At 37.4% G+C, this 17,395-nt stretch overlaps 1 protein-coding gene across 3 annotated transcripts in view; it reads left to right on the top strand.

The window, feature by feature from the left end:
* The window catches only part of RBPJ (recombination signal binding protein for immunoglobulin kappa J region), a 58,166-nt gene that overhangs the window by 10,860 nt on the left and 29,911 nt on the right, over window positions 1–17,395 (top strand). Inside the window, exon 1 of one of the 3 annotated variants that reach the window (XM_080386238.1) lies at window positions 3,555–3,743. The exons of 1 other annotated variant lie outside the window; for it this stretch is intronic. Coding sequence is in view for 1 of the 2 variants with exons in the window: in XM_080386236.1 (XP_080242362.1) it covers window positions 10,808–10,860 (53 nt within the window). In the remaining variant the exon portion in view is untranslated. Of the gene's footprint in view, window positions 1–3,554; window positions 3,744–9,979; window positions 10,861–17,395 lie in introns of those variants that run through there. One more of the 3 variants, XM_080386236.1, reaches the window with a different exon arrangement.

The following is a 17,395-nucleotide window of genomic DNA, read 5'->3' as shown; positions in this document are numbered from 1 at the left end:
TTTGTTCAATAATGGTATTACTTCTTTTTTTAAGATAGGAGATGCTATTCTACCATGTCCAAATCACTTTCCTAATATATTCTCCTTTTTGTTTTGGCATTAGTTGAAATGTGTATTAATCACTGCTTGACATTCCTTTCTGCTGATTCCAATTTAGATCTGGTCAATTCTGCTTCCTCTTGTTATATGTACAGTGTAATGAAAGAACTTTGGGGTTTTTTTGTATTACTTAGTTGCTTTCAGTCTTGTTCTCTCCTGAATTTCATGACCAGCCCTCAATTAGTTTTGCTTCTACATCTCTTTACTTTTTTTTATGGAGTAATACAGCAGGATACTTTCTCTCTGCTTTTTTTCCTGTGATGTTTCTATATAAGCCCAATTCTCTTTGTTCCTGGGCAGTCTGCGTTCATTTACCTTTGTCCAGAACGGTATTTCCAGAGTACTTCCCAACAGATCTGTCATGTTCCCTTCCCTCCCCCCTCCCCCCCCTTTTTTTCTGTTATTTGCCCTGTAAGGCTTGTGGTGTGCTTAGAGCATCAGCACTGTTATCTACAGAATGGGGAAGTCACTGTTACTACTCAGCCAATGTGATAATATAACAACTGTATGTTTTAAGTCAAATCCAAACCCTATTCCTTGCTTTTTGGAACTTGGAGCTTGGCCATATCAGTGTCTTTCATTGTGAGAGGAGATATCTAATGGTATGCAGCTTGTCTCCCAGCTAAAGAGCTGGCGAGTATTGGAGAGAAAATAAAATCTGAAGAATTCAAGAACCCAAGATACCATGTGTAACAGAAGACAAAACAATGATACAGAGAAGTGAGGAAAATTAAGTTATATGGGGAAAGGCAAAGAAAGATCCTAGGTGTTAATACTGTGAAGGCAGGAAACATATTTTGGGAGGGGTAAGTAGATGACATAGTGGAGGATCACTTTATTTTGAAGGAGTTTCATTATTTCCTTTCACTACGCTTCTCTCTTTTGACATGTTTCAGTCCTCTTCTTCATCTTAGAAGTGTGTGGGAAGCTATTACTATTTTGTTATTCTTTTGCTACTCCAAGAGGGATGGATAGAACAGAACTTTGAATTAATTAATTCAGAGACTGCAATCTGTTGCTAGTAGCATTGTAGGGAGTATATTGAAAGCTGTAAAGAAACAGAACACTTTGTTCTTTACTAACATGGTGTATTTCTAAAGCAGCAGAACTGGGGGAAAGGATTGGTTTTGAAGTGATGAAAGCAAACAAAGTAAAGCTGAGACGAAGTTTTGAGAGCCAAATTCTGTAAATAAGCATTGCCCAAAAAGGGGTATGTGTGTATACAGATAAGCTTCAGGTTGTTTGTTACACAGCTTTGTTATACAACTTGAATTAATATTGACTATACAGAAAGTTTCCTTTAACATAAGATGGGTTAAAAGAGCATGTGTAACTTCCTGCATAAAATTGTAACTTTTCTTTTTGCCTGGTTCAGTGGTTGAAGAGAAACACTAGATTTGCTTTTCTTAATATTGTTTTAGAATCTTAAGAGAAATGGTATTCATACTGGGATGTTTTAATATAAGTTAGAAATTATCATTTTGATTGAAATAGTTTGATATTTGTTGTTCTCATCAGAGAAGGCATCTTTAATAGTTTGTAGGTTTTGTGCTACACTTGTCATGAACTTGTCTACTTATTTTTATGTCACAAAAAATACGTATCTGAAAGATTAACAAAGATATTCCTCAAGTAGGTGGGTAACACTGGTGCACTTTTTCTTTCAACAGTGAGCCTCAGTTTATGTTCAGTGATTAAGCAGCTCATGTAACCCTTTGGCTACAGGACTCCTATCCCCTTCATTTTCCAACAAGATTTAAAAAGTCCAATAGGCATGTCCTTTGCATATCAGAATTGAATAATAGTTCCAGCCAGTGAGGCTCAGTGTGTGCAACCTTTCTGCTTTGGTAAAAGGAACCTTCAAACATTCAGTCTTGCAACACTGGACTGTAGTTGGAGTAACAGGAAGCAAACACTTAAGCTTTGTCCTGGATCTTCATTGCTTCTTCTGTCTGTGGCCTCTTCCTTTTTCCAGCTGCTTTCTTCTGTCTTGGAAGCCAAAAGTAACTTCATGCTCTTCTCCCGAGAGTTGAGTCATTTATCAGCTTCTCCTTTGCCAGATAATCTGTAATGGAATACACTACATTTTCTTCTGGCTGAGGCCATTTATTGCATTGTCTACTTGCTTTTGCCTTTCTGTCTCAGTCCTCTTGATTTGTTATTCTGTCCGTTTTCTACAGTGTCTACAGTTAATTGTAGCTGTTAGAAACGTCTTCTTGAGGACTCTTGAGTTCAGAGTGCCCTAGGTCTTGGCACAGTATCATTACTGTAATCACCTATGACTCATACTGCTGGGTGGCAGGCAGGTTCAGGGAGCTCCTTTAACAGGGGCTCTAGCATACCTGAAAGGGTGGACTGTGTTGGTTTTCATTACAAAACTAGTCAGGATGATGAGCTTTTGTGACCTCTTTATACTCCTTGTGTATTGTGAAGAGTGGTGCCCTAATGGTGAGTATACTTCGGGTTTGTCCCACGGCGTGCTGGCATGGTCAACCAGATCTTATAAGTATTGGAAGTAGCATAGTTGAGCAGACATTGGGTGCTTGTCATGGCATCGTTTGTGGTGTTAATGAAGTTACATTTCCTAAAGGACATTATGGCTTATTGTTGCAAATCTCTTGGGGAAAACCTTTCCTTGGGGGAAAAAATCTTTAAATAAACAAAACAAAACAAAAAACCCTGAAACCTCAGCTGGATCTGCAGCTTCTTTTTTTTTTTTTTTTTTTAAAAAAAAAAAGTCTTATTTTGTTCTCAAAGTTAGAAGCATCTGCTAGCAGGGCTGTATTGCATGGTACCAAAGTAAAACTGCTTGAGACCCTCAAATGTAGAAGCTCAGTTTTCTTACTTAGTTAAATTAGCTTTTTGAAAAGCAAATACATGAGTAGTAGAGATTCATTATGCTTTCCCTTACTGTTTGTAGTTAATTTTATTGAAAAACATTTGTATTATCATACCACATTTCACAGCTGGCTTTCTTTGCATACCTTCAAAAAGCTGTGGCATTCTGTGTCAGTGCTCAGGTCAGCAGTGAGCATCTGTAGCCATGTGATTTTGGGGCTTTTCAAGTGTCACTACAATATGAGACTGGCTTTGCTGACATGTTAAAACTGAATTTTAGTTTTGGGGTGGCGTGACCCTTTGAGGCTGATCATGCCAAATTGCCTCGGGATTCCCTTCCACGTCTAGTGTAGCCCTGTTCTACAGAACTCTCCCTTGGTCTCTTGTCTGCCCCACTGGTCTCCAAAGCACATAGAATGTATCCCTTACTATCTACAGTATGCTTGGACCATGTGAGGCCCAGTTATGAATAAAACCTGTTCATTTCTGGCAACAGTGGGCTCAGAAATCCCCTGAACTGAAAATAGTTGTAGACAGGGGAATGTTCATAGGAAGTACCATTTAGGGTTGGGTGGTTCTTACTTTTCTTCAGCTGTTGGAGATGGACAGATGGATTGCTGGAGCCTTGGCCTGAATTAGAGTAACCACTAGCAGTGGGAGCAGAAGGCCCTGCACCTCTGGATGGACTGTCATAACTCTGCCTTTCTTCACTGCCTCACTTGCTTTGCAGCAGCAAGAGGGAGTAGAGGGGAATGCATGGACAATAGTCTGGATTGAGTGAGAGAATGAGCTCTCTAAATACGAAGGTAGGTAATGATGGTTATATGTGTGTAGGCATCCTGATCTTCTTTTGTCTCTATTCTTTCGATTTTTCTATTACTGCAAAGATTTTGTTGTCTGAAGAAATTTTGGAGATGAGAAAGTTAAGATTTCACTATCTCAGCACTGAAATTTTTGTCTGAATTTTTTGTTTTGTTGAGGTATGGAAACACTGAATGGCTTTTCTGTCTTACACATATTCTTGTATTTAGCTGTAGGGAAGTTGGTCTTTCTCCCCCCAAGGGAGTTTCCTGTGTATATGGAAAAAATACAAAACAGAAGTGAAAAATACCTCAGGCTTCCAAACCTGCTGCTCATATTTCACTTCTCCCACTACCCTTCTCATCACAGAAACAGTCCAGCAGTTCTTCCTCTGTCCCCATAGCAATATCATCTATTTAAAGAGCTAGACACCATCATAGCTAATATGGTAGGTAACTTGGCACACAAAATTATTACAGCAGCCTGTGAACCACTGGGGGGGGAAAAAGAATTAAGTTACACAGTGATATACTTTTCTGGTGTTTATCTTCCCGTTGCCAGAATGTTTTATTAGGCTTTCTTCAGGCTAGTAAACACAACATAATTTGATACCTGTTCCAAGAGGCTTATAGTCATAAATAAATTTAGTATGCAACTCATGGTGTTTTTTTTTTTTTGTTTAAAAATCCACTTAAAGCAGGAGCTCAACAGTTAAATTGCATTTCATAATTTATTATTGTCATTGGAAATTCTGGAGACCCTCTGCTTACAATCTGACTGAAGAGCAAAGAGTTGGTTTCTATATTTCTTATATGTCTGAGTGAACAGTGTGTAGATAACAAATTGAAAAGACTTGTAAGATGAAATGCTGGTATTTTTTATATGTGTGACTGCCATTTTGACAGTATTTAAACTTTCCCATAACCATGTAAGGTAATTCAAGCACTTCAAAATTGGCATTCTAAATTTTCTTCTTTTGTTTAGACTGCATTTTGCATATGCTATTGTCGGGTAACAGAGCCTTTTTGGTCTCCAAGTTGTTCTATAAACAGCAGGACTAAAGAACTTGTGTGTCTTATACATGTGTGACTTGTATGATGAGGGAAGTTTACTGGACAATGCCATGAGCTCCGTCATCCCTAATGGGCCATGCGTAGCTGTAGTATAGCTAAGGCATATGCTTGCTATCTATCCAAATGGCATATGCAAAGTGACCTCCTGTGAAACAGTGTGCCATTGCCAAGTTCTGCTTGTCGTCTTCAATGACAGTATTTTGGAAATGTCTATCCAGCCTCCACTTTCCATAAAACTCAATGAAAAGATACCATCTCTCTAAAATGCTGAATTCTAAGCCATAGCTTCTAATATAGGTCATCCCTTGATTTTTTTTCAGGATGAGACTTTTAAAATTCGTTTACCTTGGCTGCACAGGCATCTACATGTTTTATTTCAGGAGTTCAGCTTATCTATCTCATTGCTGAACCTTAATGATCGTGTTTGTGTATGATTTTCTAATTTTTTCTTGGAGAGTTCAATCTGCCCTGTTTGAAGCAGTGCTAGGCAGGAATTGTGGGAAGGAAATCTCCCTGTTCATTAGCATGTTCCATGTACTACACACTTGGCAGTCCTGTGTTGGCAATAATTTGTAAACAGGTCAAGATACAATTGAGATGGTGGTAGCTGCTAACTGAAGTTAATTCCTGAATTTGGTTGTTTAGTACTTCAAAACAGTTTTGACAATTTACTTTCCCTTCTGGCCTGAATGTACTTGAAAGGATGAGACAATGTTTTGAAAAGAGGTTGGGTTCAGAGCTCAGCAGTTGGGAGTCTTCGCAACACTGTTTAGGCACGCTTATCATGCAGTAAAATCCTTAGACAAAAATTTGTGCCAGCACAGGCATTAGTCTGGGAAACTAGTGTTGTAGCAGTCACAGGTTCAAGATCATGCAGAAGTTCAGTGCTGTTGGGTAAAACTTTCTTTTAAAATGCTACCTCCTTAAACACTTAGAATACCTAGGTCAAGTAAAATTTGTCTCAAACACTCTTGTTTTCAAGTTGGCTTCATAGTGTACCTCATTAAGATGCAGGGAGAAGTTTTACCAGTAATTTGCATCTGTGTGGAGTTTAAACTTGACAAACCTGAAAAGCAAGCCTACTTGAATTAAGTATGATTCACACAATTTCCATTTAAAAAAATGGACAATAATAACTGCTTTGCAGTTGTGCTCTGCAGATACTTTTTTTTTTTCTTACAAAAAAATGCCCCATTAGAGCTATTTGGGCACAATAGGAGCATGTGTAACTATGTAAGAGAACCGTAATACTATAATACTAGAAAAAAAGATGATAAGGTGTTAGCCTGCTGACATCCCAGATGTGTAATCTAATCTTTTCGTATGATTGTTGTAAATGTACTGTGATAAGGAGGAGTAGAGGTGTATTTTTGGAGTATCTGTTTCATTATCGTGTTCAGGGATCGTTGACCAATTTACCACAAGCATTGTTAAAGGTATTACTGCATTTCATGATAGGCATTGTGGAGATTATATTTCTCTAGCAATTTTTTTCTAAATATTTGAGTTCTGCATTAAAAATAGCGATAATTGAAAGGAACTTCTAGTTGATATAATTTAAACAGAAATATACTTGTTGTACATGCTTTATTTTCCTCTTTCTCTTTAAATCATTAAACATTTGTTAAATGGGAAACTGAATTTTTGTCTTTCCTGTGTGGCAATGCTCTAGTAATTATTGCAGGAGCTGCAACTGAAGTATAAATTAATCACTTGAAAACACAGAAGTAATTTGCCTATGAATCAGTTCAACAACAACAACAAAATCCAAAGCTTTTAAATCTTTTAAAGCATTTATGGTATTATTGAAACACAGGTTTGTAAACTGCAGAGGGAGTGTAACTTAATTTTGCTGTCTAGTTTTGTGACTTTAAAGGTTCAAGAATTACTTGTTTATATAAAATGCTTCCCAGTTGGAGACTTTTAGTATAACCACAGTGAAAAAGATTTGACGAGCAAGAATAGCCTCCAAATGATTTAGCTGTCCTAGAAGGTTGAAAGAGCTGTCTAATTCTTCCTCTTTTCTGGGATGTGTGTTTATTGCTGGTGTCTTTATATTAATGGGATGATATATTCATAAGCTTAATTATGAAGCAATATACCTGAGATTGATTAATTTTAGGATACTGACAGCTCATTTTGCAACTGCACCCAGTTAATGTTAGCGTAACCGTGTAATTCCTGGGTGACGCAAGAGGAAAACATCTGAAATCTAGGAAACCCTATAATTTTGTACAACAGGTTGGTGCCAAATATGACTTTGTTAAAAAGTGTATGTATTCACAGGTTTTGTGTCATTTTAATCTACTGAATAAATGGATTTTATTTGCCAATTTGGAAATTACTGTTTGCATGGGAACCTGGTTATGAACTGATAACCTATTCTCTGCTTGCATACTGATACCATTTGTGAATTGTTTTAGAAATCTAGGATCAGTGGATGAGATGTAGTTGCATGGAAGTAAGCTTATGTAACTCTTAACAGTTTGCTTTTAACAAACATAAGGAGCTGCTTCCATTTTGCATTTTGAGGGATTGCAGCAGTATGGAAGCTGGAGGAAGAAAGGGAATGAAAGGAGAGGGTACAGACTCTAATAAAACTGTGTATAAAAATAAAATAAAATTCTAGAATATCAAAATGACTCAGCTGACTGAGTTGCTGGAGGGGGGGGTTGACAGGGCATCATCCCCATTTACTAAAGGTGTTTTTGAGAAGTATGAAAATACAGTAAAGATATTTTTTTTAAAATCGCTCTTGAAACTTTTTTCTTTGGTGGGCTAAGCACTGTATGTGCTATTGCTGTTAGAGCTTACAGTTCCTAAAGCAAGGTCAGTAAATGGAGTGTATGAATTGTTTGGTGGTTGTTTTTTTTTAAATTATTTAAAATACAATGAAGTGTGTCTAAACTGAAGCTATGGATGCACCAGGTTTCTAATAGGGTGCTGCTGCTGCAGTGGGAGGTCCCATTCTACTCAGAGCATTCCTGTAGAACCATGGTGGTGGTGCTGGCACTCCCTGGGTTCATGACAGAATCAATAGAATTCACTTTCCTTCCTTCCTTTCATCCCCCTCCTCTCCCAAAAGATAGTGTGGGGGTTTTTTCTGGGTTACTGATTTGAATTTGTGGGAAGGTCTGACAAGTGCTGGAGTTCGTGAGACCTGTGTTTTGGTGGTGACAAATCAGCTGCCTGTGAAGCCGCAGTCCAACTGTGAGCTGGAGCGGCTGGGGGACACACATGTTTGCTTACCCTGACCTAGCAGAGAGGTGGGAAAGGCATTTGAGACTCTGGTGGCTTAAATGGTCACAGCAAGACTGTCAGAGTTGGTCTGCTTAAACCTTAGAGATGTTAGTATACTTAGCTGTCATTTTGTATTAAGTTCTGACTGCATTTAGAGTGAGAGGCTTATAGCTATCCTAAGCTAAACTTTGACTAAGGATGTTAGTCTCTGGTAAGATGTCTTAATTATGCCTAAGACTTGTTTTTTGCAAGTCATTTCCCTTACAGCATTCTTCTGTGTTTTATTTTCTACATTTAGTTCTTTCCCGTGAGAGTTATAGGCTTGCTAGGGTGTAAGAGAATACAAGCTTAGCTGCTCCTTCAGTGTAATTTCTTTTGGCTTCTGTTAAAGTTGATTTGCTGAGGTGACCAACCAGCTTTCTGCAACCAAACCCATTGGTTTTCCTCAGTCTCCTACTACTCAGTGTATCGATAGGCTGAGTTAGCTCCCTCTGAAGGTCTCAATTCTGCAGGTGGTGCAGGGGAAGCTGGTTGAGGAGCCTGGAGCAGGACAGTAAGCCCCTTAGCGACAGATTAGTATGTTCTTGTTTTTCTGTTGATAGGAAGCAGTCACAGTAGTAATGAAGCTCCTTTATGTGGGTATAGAGTAAGGAAAAGCACATGGAAGAAAGGTTAACCTATTACTTCAATAGAGCAGTGGTTAGAAATTTTGAGTTTACCAGTGGCTATCCCTGTCAAGAACCTGTTATCTCTTTAAGAGGTGTTCAAAAGAAATACGTATTTGCCTTTATGGTTATGTGAGGTTAGGCTGGCTTTTTGAGGATCTTCTTCCTTTGCAAGTTCAGTATGGTTCTTTACTACTTCCTTGCAAAATAATTTACAATTTCCGCTTCTATTATATGTTTTTGGCATTGCAGTGAACAGTGGCAGTTCAAAGAAAACAGTGAACCTTAAGTTTTTGTGCTTATTTGTTTTTTGGTTTTTGGGTTTTTTTAATGTTGCCTTCTGCACAGAAGCTGACCGCTTATCTTTTAGTTATGGATGGAAGGTTTGTTTAAAGATGGGAAACTGTTCATTGAACACTGCAAACATTCAGTCATTGAAAATTGAAAGCAAGGTTGAACAAATTCTCAGGTACTTTAGTACAGCATAGGATTCCTGTATTGGCAGGAAAGTGGTCTAAAAAAATCTCTTCTGTCTAATTTGTGACTTTTCAAGTAATCGGACAACAGAGGTAACAATCAGTAGGTTTCTTAAAGTTGATCCTTGTGCATCTAAAAAAATCCTTCTTCAGACTAAATCTTATTTGCGGTTATGCACAGATGGTAACTGTAAAAGGGCACTACTTTATTGCTTGATGTCTCTGTTCTTGTATTTAAAAAAATAATCTCTTAAAAGAAAAAGTAGCTGCCTGTTTTTTAAAGGCTCACTAGTACTTTAATTCTGATTTAATAGGGGACATAGAACCACTTTCTTAGGAAATAAAAGTCAAGTTCACTTGTGAAATATCTATTCAGAGATGATGTACAAGGTGAGATCCAAGGGAAAATTTGTTGTGCTAGATAGACAAGAAGAACCATAATAACTGAGAAAAGTAGTTGTCACTGAAAGCTGTGAATGTGCAACATTGCATGTGGAAGCATGCTTCAGACAGTTTTAATGCATTAGCAGTTTACCATTATTTTAGTAGCCAGTTTTGTGATCTCTGTGCAGTTGTTTTCCAAACAGTCACTCCTTTTTGGTTTGAGTAGATGAAGATAAAACTAATGAGCCTTGTATTGCTCGTTCCCGATGCAGTTATAATAGATGAGCCAAATTATATTGTGTTTTAGGGACTGAGATTCTGTTGGCATGCTGATTTTTCAAGCTGATAACTCAGTTGGTAAGGTAAGTGTGCAAATATGCAGTTTTCACTGAATGTTTGAGCCAATGTTATTTGGGAGTCAATCAAAAAGAAATAGTAGCATGTGAATATAAAGGAATCTTAATAGGAGGAGTAATTTATGATGTTTCTCACATTCTACACCATTCCAATATTTTAGTGGCGTATTTCAAGTTTGTAATATCTGTGTTCTTTAGTATGCTTGAAATCTTTTGGCTACTGTAGCTTCTTCCAGCACGTATCTATAGTGAAAAGCAAAAGCAGGAAAAACACATCTTCAGGTAGGTATTTAGGCACTTTCTTGTTCGTAAATAAGCTGTTGTTACTCATGTTCTTGCCTTAACTTAGTGTGGCAGTTATGTGAGTTCTGTCTGGATTAAAATTATGTACTTTTTGGACTAGACCTTTGATTTTCAGAGTTATGTACAAGTACAGTGATTTTACTGGATGAAGTTTTTTCCAAATGTAGGTAGACCACTGTAAGGAACTGAATTTGTTTACTTTCTGTAAGTTGTTAAAAAATGAGTCTACTTACTGATATGGTGCAAGCTGTGTTTAAATGGCAGTTGTGGTTCTGTGATTTTCTTTTTATGGGGACTGGAAAAGAGAGAGGACAATAATGAAGGCAACGTGGGAGGATGAAAGTGGGTCAGAAAAGGGAGAGGGAGTTTCTAATTGAACCAGTGACTTCCAGTGAGAGGGCGTGATGAAATGAAGCAGAGCTTTTTCTATTGTATTTATGTCAGTATTATTTGATATAGTGCCAAAAGTGTATATAGTGCTGTGCAGTAGAAGACTTGTTTGAAACACGTAACATGTTCTCTGTGCTGGAGGACTTAAATTCTTTAAGTACAGGCCGGAGCAGTACAGGATCATGCAGTACAAAGATGTGATAGTGCGTGGTTGGTGGCATTCACCCTGGAGCAGGTGGGTCTGTGGTTTGTTTTTTGTTTTGTTTTGTTTTTTTTTTTTTTCTTGAAGAGAGGGAATGTTTTGTGTATGGCTCAAAAACTTTCTGGTTTTGTTATTTCAGGGGCTGCTGTGCCCCCTACTTCCAAAAAGCCACAGTGCAGTTGGACCACCCATCATTCATTCTGTACAGAGGAGAAAAGGACTTTAGGAGTAGGAGAAATGCTGGCATTGTTCATGTCCCTTAGACATTCTTGATTGGTGAGGTTTTAATTAATTTTATCTCCTTTTGTAGTATGGATAAGAAAGAGGGTCAGCAGTATTTCAAAGCAGATTGAGGTTGGCTCTTTGTACGTTATGTGTGGCTATGAAAACTTTATTTTTAAAAATGGGTTAGTTTTTAGTTCAATTCTTAATCTTCAGGACAAAGTCTTTATAGCAAAATTTATTACAGTAGACACTGTAATGCGACTCAAGGCCTAAGTGCTGCTGCCAGGCAAAGGTGAGAGTGAGTTGATGACTGCATGTGGCTCTGTTAATGCATTTGTTCATTCTGAATGATGAACCAGCCTGTGGCATGATGGGTGATCTAAAACTGTCATTTTGCCGACTTCACCAGCTCTAGAGATAGTGGTTATGAACACAGTCACACCTGGAGGGACGAGCAGAGGAGATAGGTGTCATTTCATCAGCAGTTTATGTACCTCAGGTGTGTGATATTATGGATGGAATAAGAGCCTCTGAAATGCATCATTTGTCTGTGTATCAGTTACATATCATATTACATAAATCAAAGTATGTTCATAGCAGAAAGAACACTCCTGAGATGCATATATCACTGCAAAGTAATGGATCTGCATAATCTTCAGTGTCTTCTGCACCTTGCTTAGAACTGACTAACTTAGAACTGCTGTAGCAGTATTTTTATTGAGAAAGAATAGCAACAACTTCTGTGGTTCTGTTCTGCTAGGTGAAAGGAAATAGTAGAAGATGGTAAAATGTTTAGGGTATAAGTAGTCTAAGGATTTAAAAACTCCTTTCTCTCAGATGCTATGCAGATAAAAACCACAGTAGTTAGGCACACTCACAGTGTAGGTTGGGTCATATTAGGCTGAGTTATATATAAGTTACAACAATCTAAAGATCAGTGGAGAGTAAAGAAAAAATGTGGGGGGCATGGAGGGGGGTAGCTTGAAAAAAGTAAATCTGCTCAGAACTTCATGAAGAGTGAAGGTTTTGCAGAATTGCAGGCTGTGGAGTACAGGGTGGCCGAGAGAAGACTTCATCACCTGTCCTTTCTTTTGACAATATAAGCTTGTTTATTTTAGTTCTTTCCTTTTAGTTTGTTGCCAGTGTGTTGCTTATTTAGTGCTGAATGTTAGTAGTACAACTGTTTCCCTTAATGATCAGGCCTGTAGATATTGAATGCATTTTTGTTTTGGAGAAGATAGAATTTTTATGAAGGTCTTTGTTTTAGCCATTTGTAAGGTTCATTTATTTAATATCCTCATCCATGGAAAAGATAAATGTGAAATGTTATGTTTGAGCATAAGTAATATTAGTTGTTTGTGTTTACTTCCATCTTAACTGAATTCATATGCCCAATTAGATGTCTTTTAAATTAATCTCTTAGAAATTGTGTCCTTTAGGTGGTTGGGTTTTTTAATCATGTATTAAACTTACAGAACATCACTTTTTTAAGCTGTGCATTTCTACCATTGGCAAATCATAACAGTGTCTGATTTTCAGCTTCATTTAAAAAATAAAGGATATCAGTGTGAAATAAGTTGCACTTAGAAATCAAATGCATCGGTTTATTCCAACGGAAAACAAATATTAAAAGTGATATTAATCAACAGCTGCAATTAATATATATTTCATAGAGCAATCATAGCAGAAACAGCTGTATGAAATTGTGCTCTGTTTTTATATATCAGCTCATGCCAGATCATAAATGGTCATTTTTAAAATATGTAGGAACTGTCTTTGTGTCTGTGAAACCACTGGATGGGATGAAGTTTCTTAGTGATAGATGATCTTTTCTTTTCAGAGTTGTGTTCTACAGTGTTTGTAAGAGAATATGGCTGTGTAGGTGAATGCACAGAAATATATTCTATATTAACATCTCGTCTTCATAGAAGTCTGTGCACAGGAAAATATACTTGCATTAACAGAAGATTCTTGTGTTTTAAAATGTTCTTCTGCCTTGCTTTTACTCTTCATATAACGTGTTACTCTAAATGTAGAAATCTGCAAAAACAAAGTAAGCCTGATGTGGAGTAGCTGAGTCTTACTAAGTAGGATTGCAGTATATTGCTTAACCTGTATGGAATGTTTTTAACAAGTGGAAGATGAAGATATAGCTCCTGAGAACTATTCAGTGTGCCCTGTACATGGACACCATTATATATATGTTGGCTTTGATAATTTTTAGCTTGTTTAAAGTCCATGAGTATGAACTTTCCTCAATACTGCTTAAGTTCCTCACTAATTTTTCTGTGGTAAGCAAATTGAAACTGGAAATGGACAGAGGATAGAGAATTAAAAGAAAGAGAGAAAACAGAGTCCCAGTTTGCTGCTTGAATCCATCTCTTTCAGCTTTTCTCAGGTGATGTCTCTGTTAATGGCTGAAAAAAAGGAATACTTTTATATTAATCCTCAAACTTTAAATGTAAAACTAGAAAACCTAGTATTTTACTTCCTTAGATAACCTTAGTAGGCCAAGTGAACCAAGTGAGGTCATGTACTGGTGAGCTTGTAGTATACCACATTTGATAGGTTTGTGGTAACTGGTCACACAGCAACTTGAATTATTTGAAAATAATTTTTGTTTCTTAGAGTAGAAGCAATAGGCCTTGTTATGGTGAGGGTTATCTTGTGCCAAGGGCTGAAAGTACATTTGAAAGACTTTCTAGCTTACCAGATATGTAGAAGTTGTTTTAATGTTGAGGGAGAACAATAGAAGAAAAACTGTAAAGGACTTGTCTTATTTTAATATCTTCCTTTAAAAGGCTTTTGTCTCACTGTCCAGCCACAAACTCTTCACATTTTCACAGGTTTCATGGCTATATAAGAGGTCTAGGAGAAAGTTGCATCTGAAAGTTGGCTGTGTTTTTAGAACTGGGATTAAACAAAGCACAGAGGTTTCTTTTGCTGCACTCCTAACTACAGTATATCTATAGTAGTTGAAATGGCAGTATTTCTTCCTTCCCAGTCCTGTCACACTTAATGGCTTTTGGGGTACCAGCTATTTGGTAGATATTAGAAATGTTGGAACTTTGCTTCAACCTCTCACCAAACTTCATTGTCACTTCATATCATTAGAGAGCAGAGATTGGAATTTCTTGTGTTCATTCTTTCTGAGTTGCACAGTGTATTCTGAAACTTCTCTAGAGATTATATAAAAATCTGAAATTCTTTACATTAGACTCCTCCTGTTTCCAGCATTGTTTTCTTCTGACCTCCTCTGAGGAAGTAAAAACTTTCTTTAGTCACTCTATTCTGTATTTAATTTAGTATTCTTAATAATCTCTATCCCCTAGTAAGCCTGTGTGAAGCACACTGTCTCAAAACCCATTTATTTGACAACTTTGATTAAGGAAAGTGGAACTTGCTACTCGAGTCAGTCTCTGGGTCTAATTCTGCCTTGGATTAGTGATTGCTGTATCTTATTTCTGACAATGTTGAGAGATTTGTGCTTCAGGAGGAGGAGCTGGAACAATTTCACTGAACAGTTATGGGATAACTTCCTTCCAGGGAAGTTTCCGTGTGAGCACTTGCCTGGGGATTGTTTCCAGAATCCATATTGAGGTATTGCATTCATCTCTTGTAGCTTATTAAAGAGTTCCTGTAATGTGTTCTGCAGCAAATACTGTGATATGTTCTACCATATAGCTAGACTAATAAAGAATTGGTTTTGCTATTCAGTTATGTTAGGTCCTTGCTAGATCAGTCAAAAGCATCAAGTGTGTAGGTCCAGTTGCAACTGATTTGGCAGTCGGACATTTTGAAGTGAAAGTTTTCCAATGAACAGGTCCTCTGTGCCTTTGGAAAAGCCAACACTTTTTTCCCATGTAGAAAGCATCCATTTTTCTTCAGTATTCTCATTGTATGGTGTCTGGCTGGCTGGAGTTACTTTTTTTCATAGCAGCTGGTATGGTGCTGTGTTCTTTGTGATCAAAACAGTGCTGATAACGTGGTAATATTTTAGTTCTTGCAGAACGGTGTTTGCACAGCGTCAAGGCCTTCTCTGTTTCTCACTCTGTCCCGTGTCTGTCCCCCACAGCGACTGGGGGGTGCACAAGACATTAGAAGGGGACACAACCAGACAGATGACCCAAACTAACCAAAGAGATATTCCATGCCTTATAATGTGTTCAGAAATAAAATGGAGAGGAGAGGGGTTTAGGGAAAAGTTACCCAGCTTTTGCTTGGGAACTGGCTTGGCATCGGTCTGCCCATGTGAGGTGATGAGCGATTAGCTTGTTTCTTTCTTTCACTTCTTCATTTGTTAAACAATGTTTAGCTCAACCTACAAGTTTTCTTGCTTTTTACTGATGCTTTTCTCTTCACCTGTCTGATGGGGGGAGGGGAGTAAGCAGCTGTGTGGTGCTTAGTTGCCTACCAGGCTTAGCCCCCAACAACCATGATGATCTCTTCATGCTTGTGTAAGACAAAAAGAAAAGGCAGAGATCTTGACTCACATCTCAACACATGGATATTTGCTGTAGTACGGGTTTGGATTCTTCAGGGTAAGGCAGGTATTTTGGTTTTCAAAGTTGAAAATTTTAAAACATGATGAAAATTTCTATCACAAAAAAAGCCAACAGATGAAGCAGTAATTGTAGTATTTTTACTGGTCTTTGTGTATTTTGGGGTTGAAACTGTATGTTTTGCCTTGGCACAGGCTTTTCTGATGCCTCATCTCCCATAATATTCTCAGGCCCATTCTTCTTGTCTAGCAGATCTTAGTTTGCCACTCATGTCTTCCCATTCCCAGTCCTCACTCTTCCTGCTATTTCTCCCATGTTGGCCTCTCCGATATACTTGCTTTCTTCTCAGTTGTTATTTCTGCTGTATTCAAATCTGACAACTCCCTTTTGCTTTTTGCCTCTCTGGAGAGTGTTATTTACCGAAAGATCCATGCTATTCCTACTAGATGCCAAAATTTGTGTCCGTCTATAGTCCAAGAGAAGATAGAATTCTTAAGGCAAATTGCTAAAGTTTGTCTCTGATGTCGTGGAAATACTTCTTTAAGGCTTCTGTGCTCAGTAAATAAAGGTGAATGGCTTTTCTCGGGGACTATAAAAAGGATGTTCTTGGCTGAAGGCTAATACTGGAAAAATTGGAATTTCATATTCCAGGCAGGAGGATGCTAGAGCAGTTTAGTGACCACAGATTTTCAGTTAAAGTTGAGGATGGGACAGAATGTAATTTTTATTTTTTTTTTAAATAATTTGTTCTTGCAAATGGCAAAACTGTCTTGGTTAATTTTGTCTTACTTATTTTTCCTTCCAAAGCTGACTTGACACATACACAAAAAAAAAACCAAACCAACCAAACCCAAAATCAACCAAAAACCAGCCAAAATAGTTAAGTTTATCTCCAGAAAGTAAGACTGTATAGCAGAAAATAAGTTTGGTGCTTTTAGTAGAGGCATATAACTACTGAGATTTTCTTTGTGCTCCTTTGTAGATGCTGGAAAACAGTGGAAATTCATACTCCTGCAGCCATAGAAAACTATAGCATAGTATGTATTGTATCTAAGCTAGGCATTCCAAATAGGATTTAGAATTCTGATATTTTCTGAAAATATTTGAAACTTACCCTATACGTTGTGTCATTTTTTTTACCTAACTTGAGAATACTAAGATTTGAGAAAAACTAGTTAGTGTACTTGTAAGATTAATGTTAGTGCAGCTGTTAATTTCCGTGGTTACTTGAAGGGCAGTAAAGGTTAAAAAAAACAGAGAGAGAGAAAGTTCATTTCCCATTCTGTGAATGGGGAAAAGAAGTTTGAATAAAACTTTGAATAGCAAAGTGGGGCTTGCTACATGAAAAGGATGGACTTGAAAAGAATGATTGGGGGCATGATACAGGAGAAAAGTTATGCCTAGAGTGCAAAATTTGGAAATTAAATTAATGTATGCAAAGCATCAGAAGACAAAATACGTGACATAATGGAATATAAATTATTGGAGAAAGTACAGGACTAGGAACAAGTGATTACAGTGTGACTAATGCTCACACTCATGTTTGCAGTGCAGTGTGTTAGGGAAATATCAATAAAATAGCTTGCACTGAGTTAGTTTTGTGAATTGAAATGTCAACTGGACTCTTGACTGTATATCCAGAATTCCAGTACAGTACACCTGAAACAGACCTTAGTCTTGGATAATAAAATTTAAAAAAAAAAAATCAGGAAAGGAACTTCCTGAGCATTCAGATAGATATAATATATAGCTTATAATTAATATTTCAAGTTACATATATTTACCTTGTTCACTACTACTACAGGAGTAGAACTATGATACCTTTTTAGTTTCCTCTAGTG

Source organism: Falco punctatus, assembly GCF_963210335.1.
Source record: "Falco punctatus genome assembly, chromosome: 1".
NCBI lineage: Eukaryota > Metazoa > Chordata > Aves > Falconiformes > Falconidae > Falco > Falco punctatus.
Note: the sequence above shows the minus strand (reverse complement) of the source record. Positions and strands in the feature narration are given on the sequence as shown.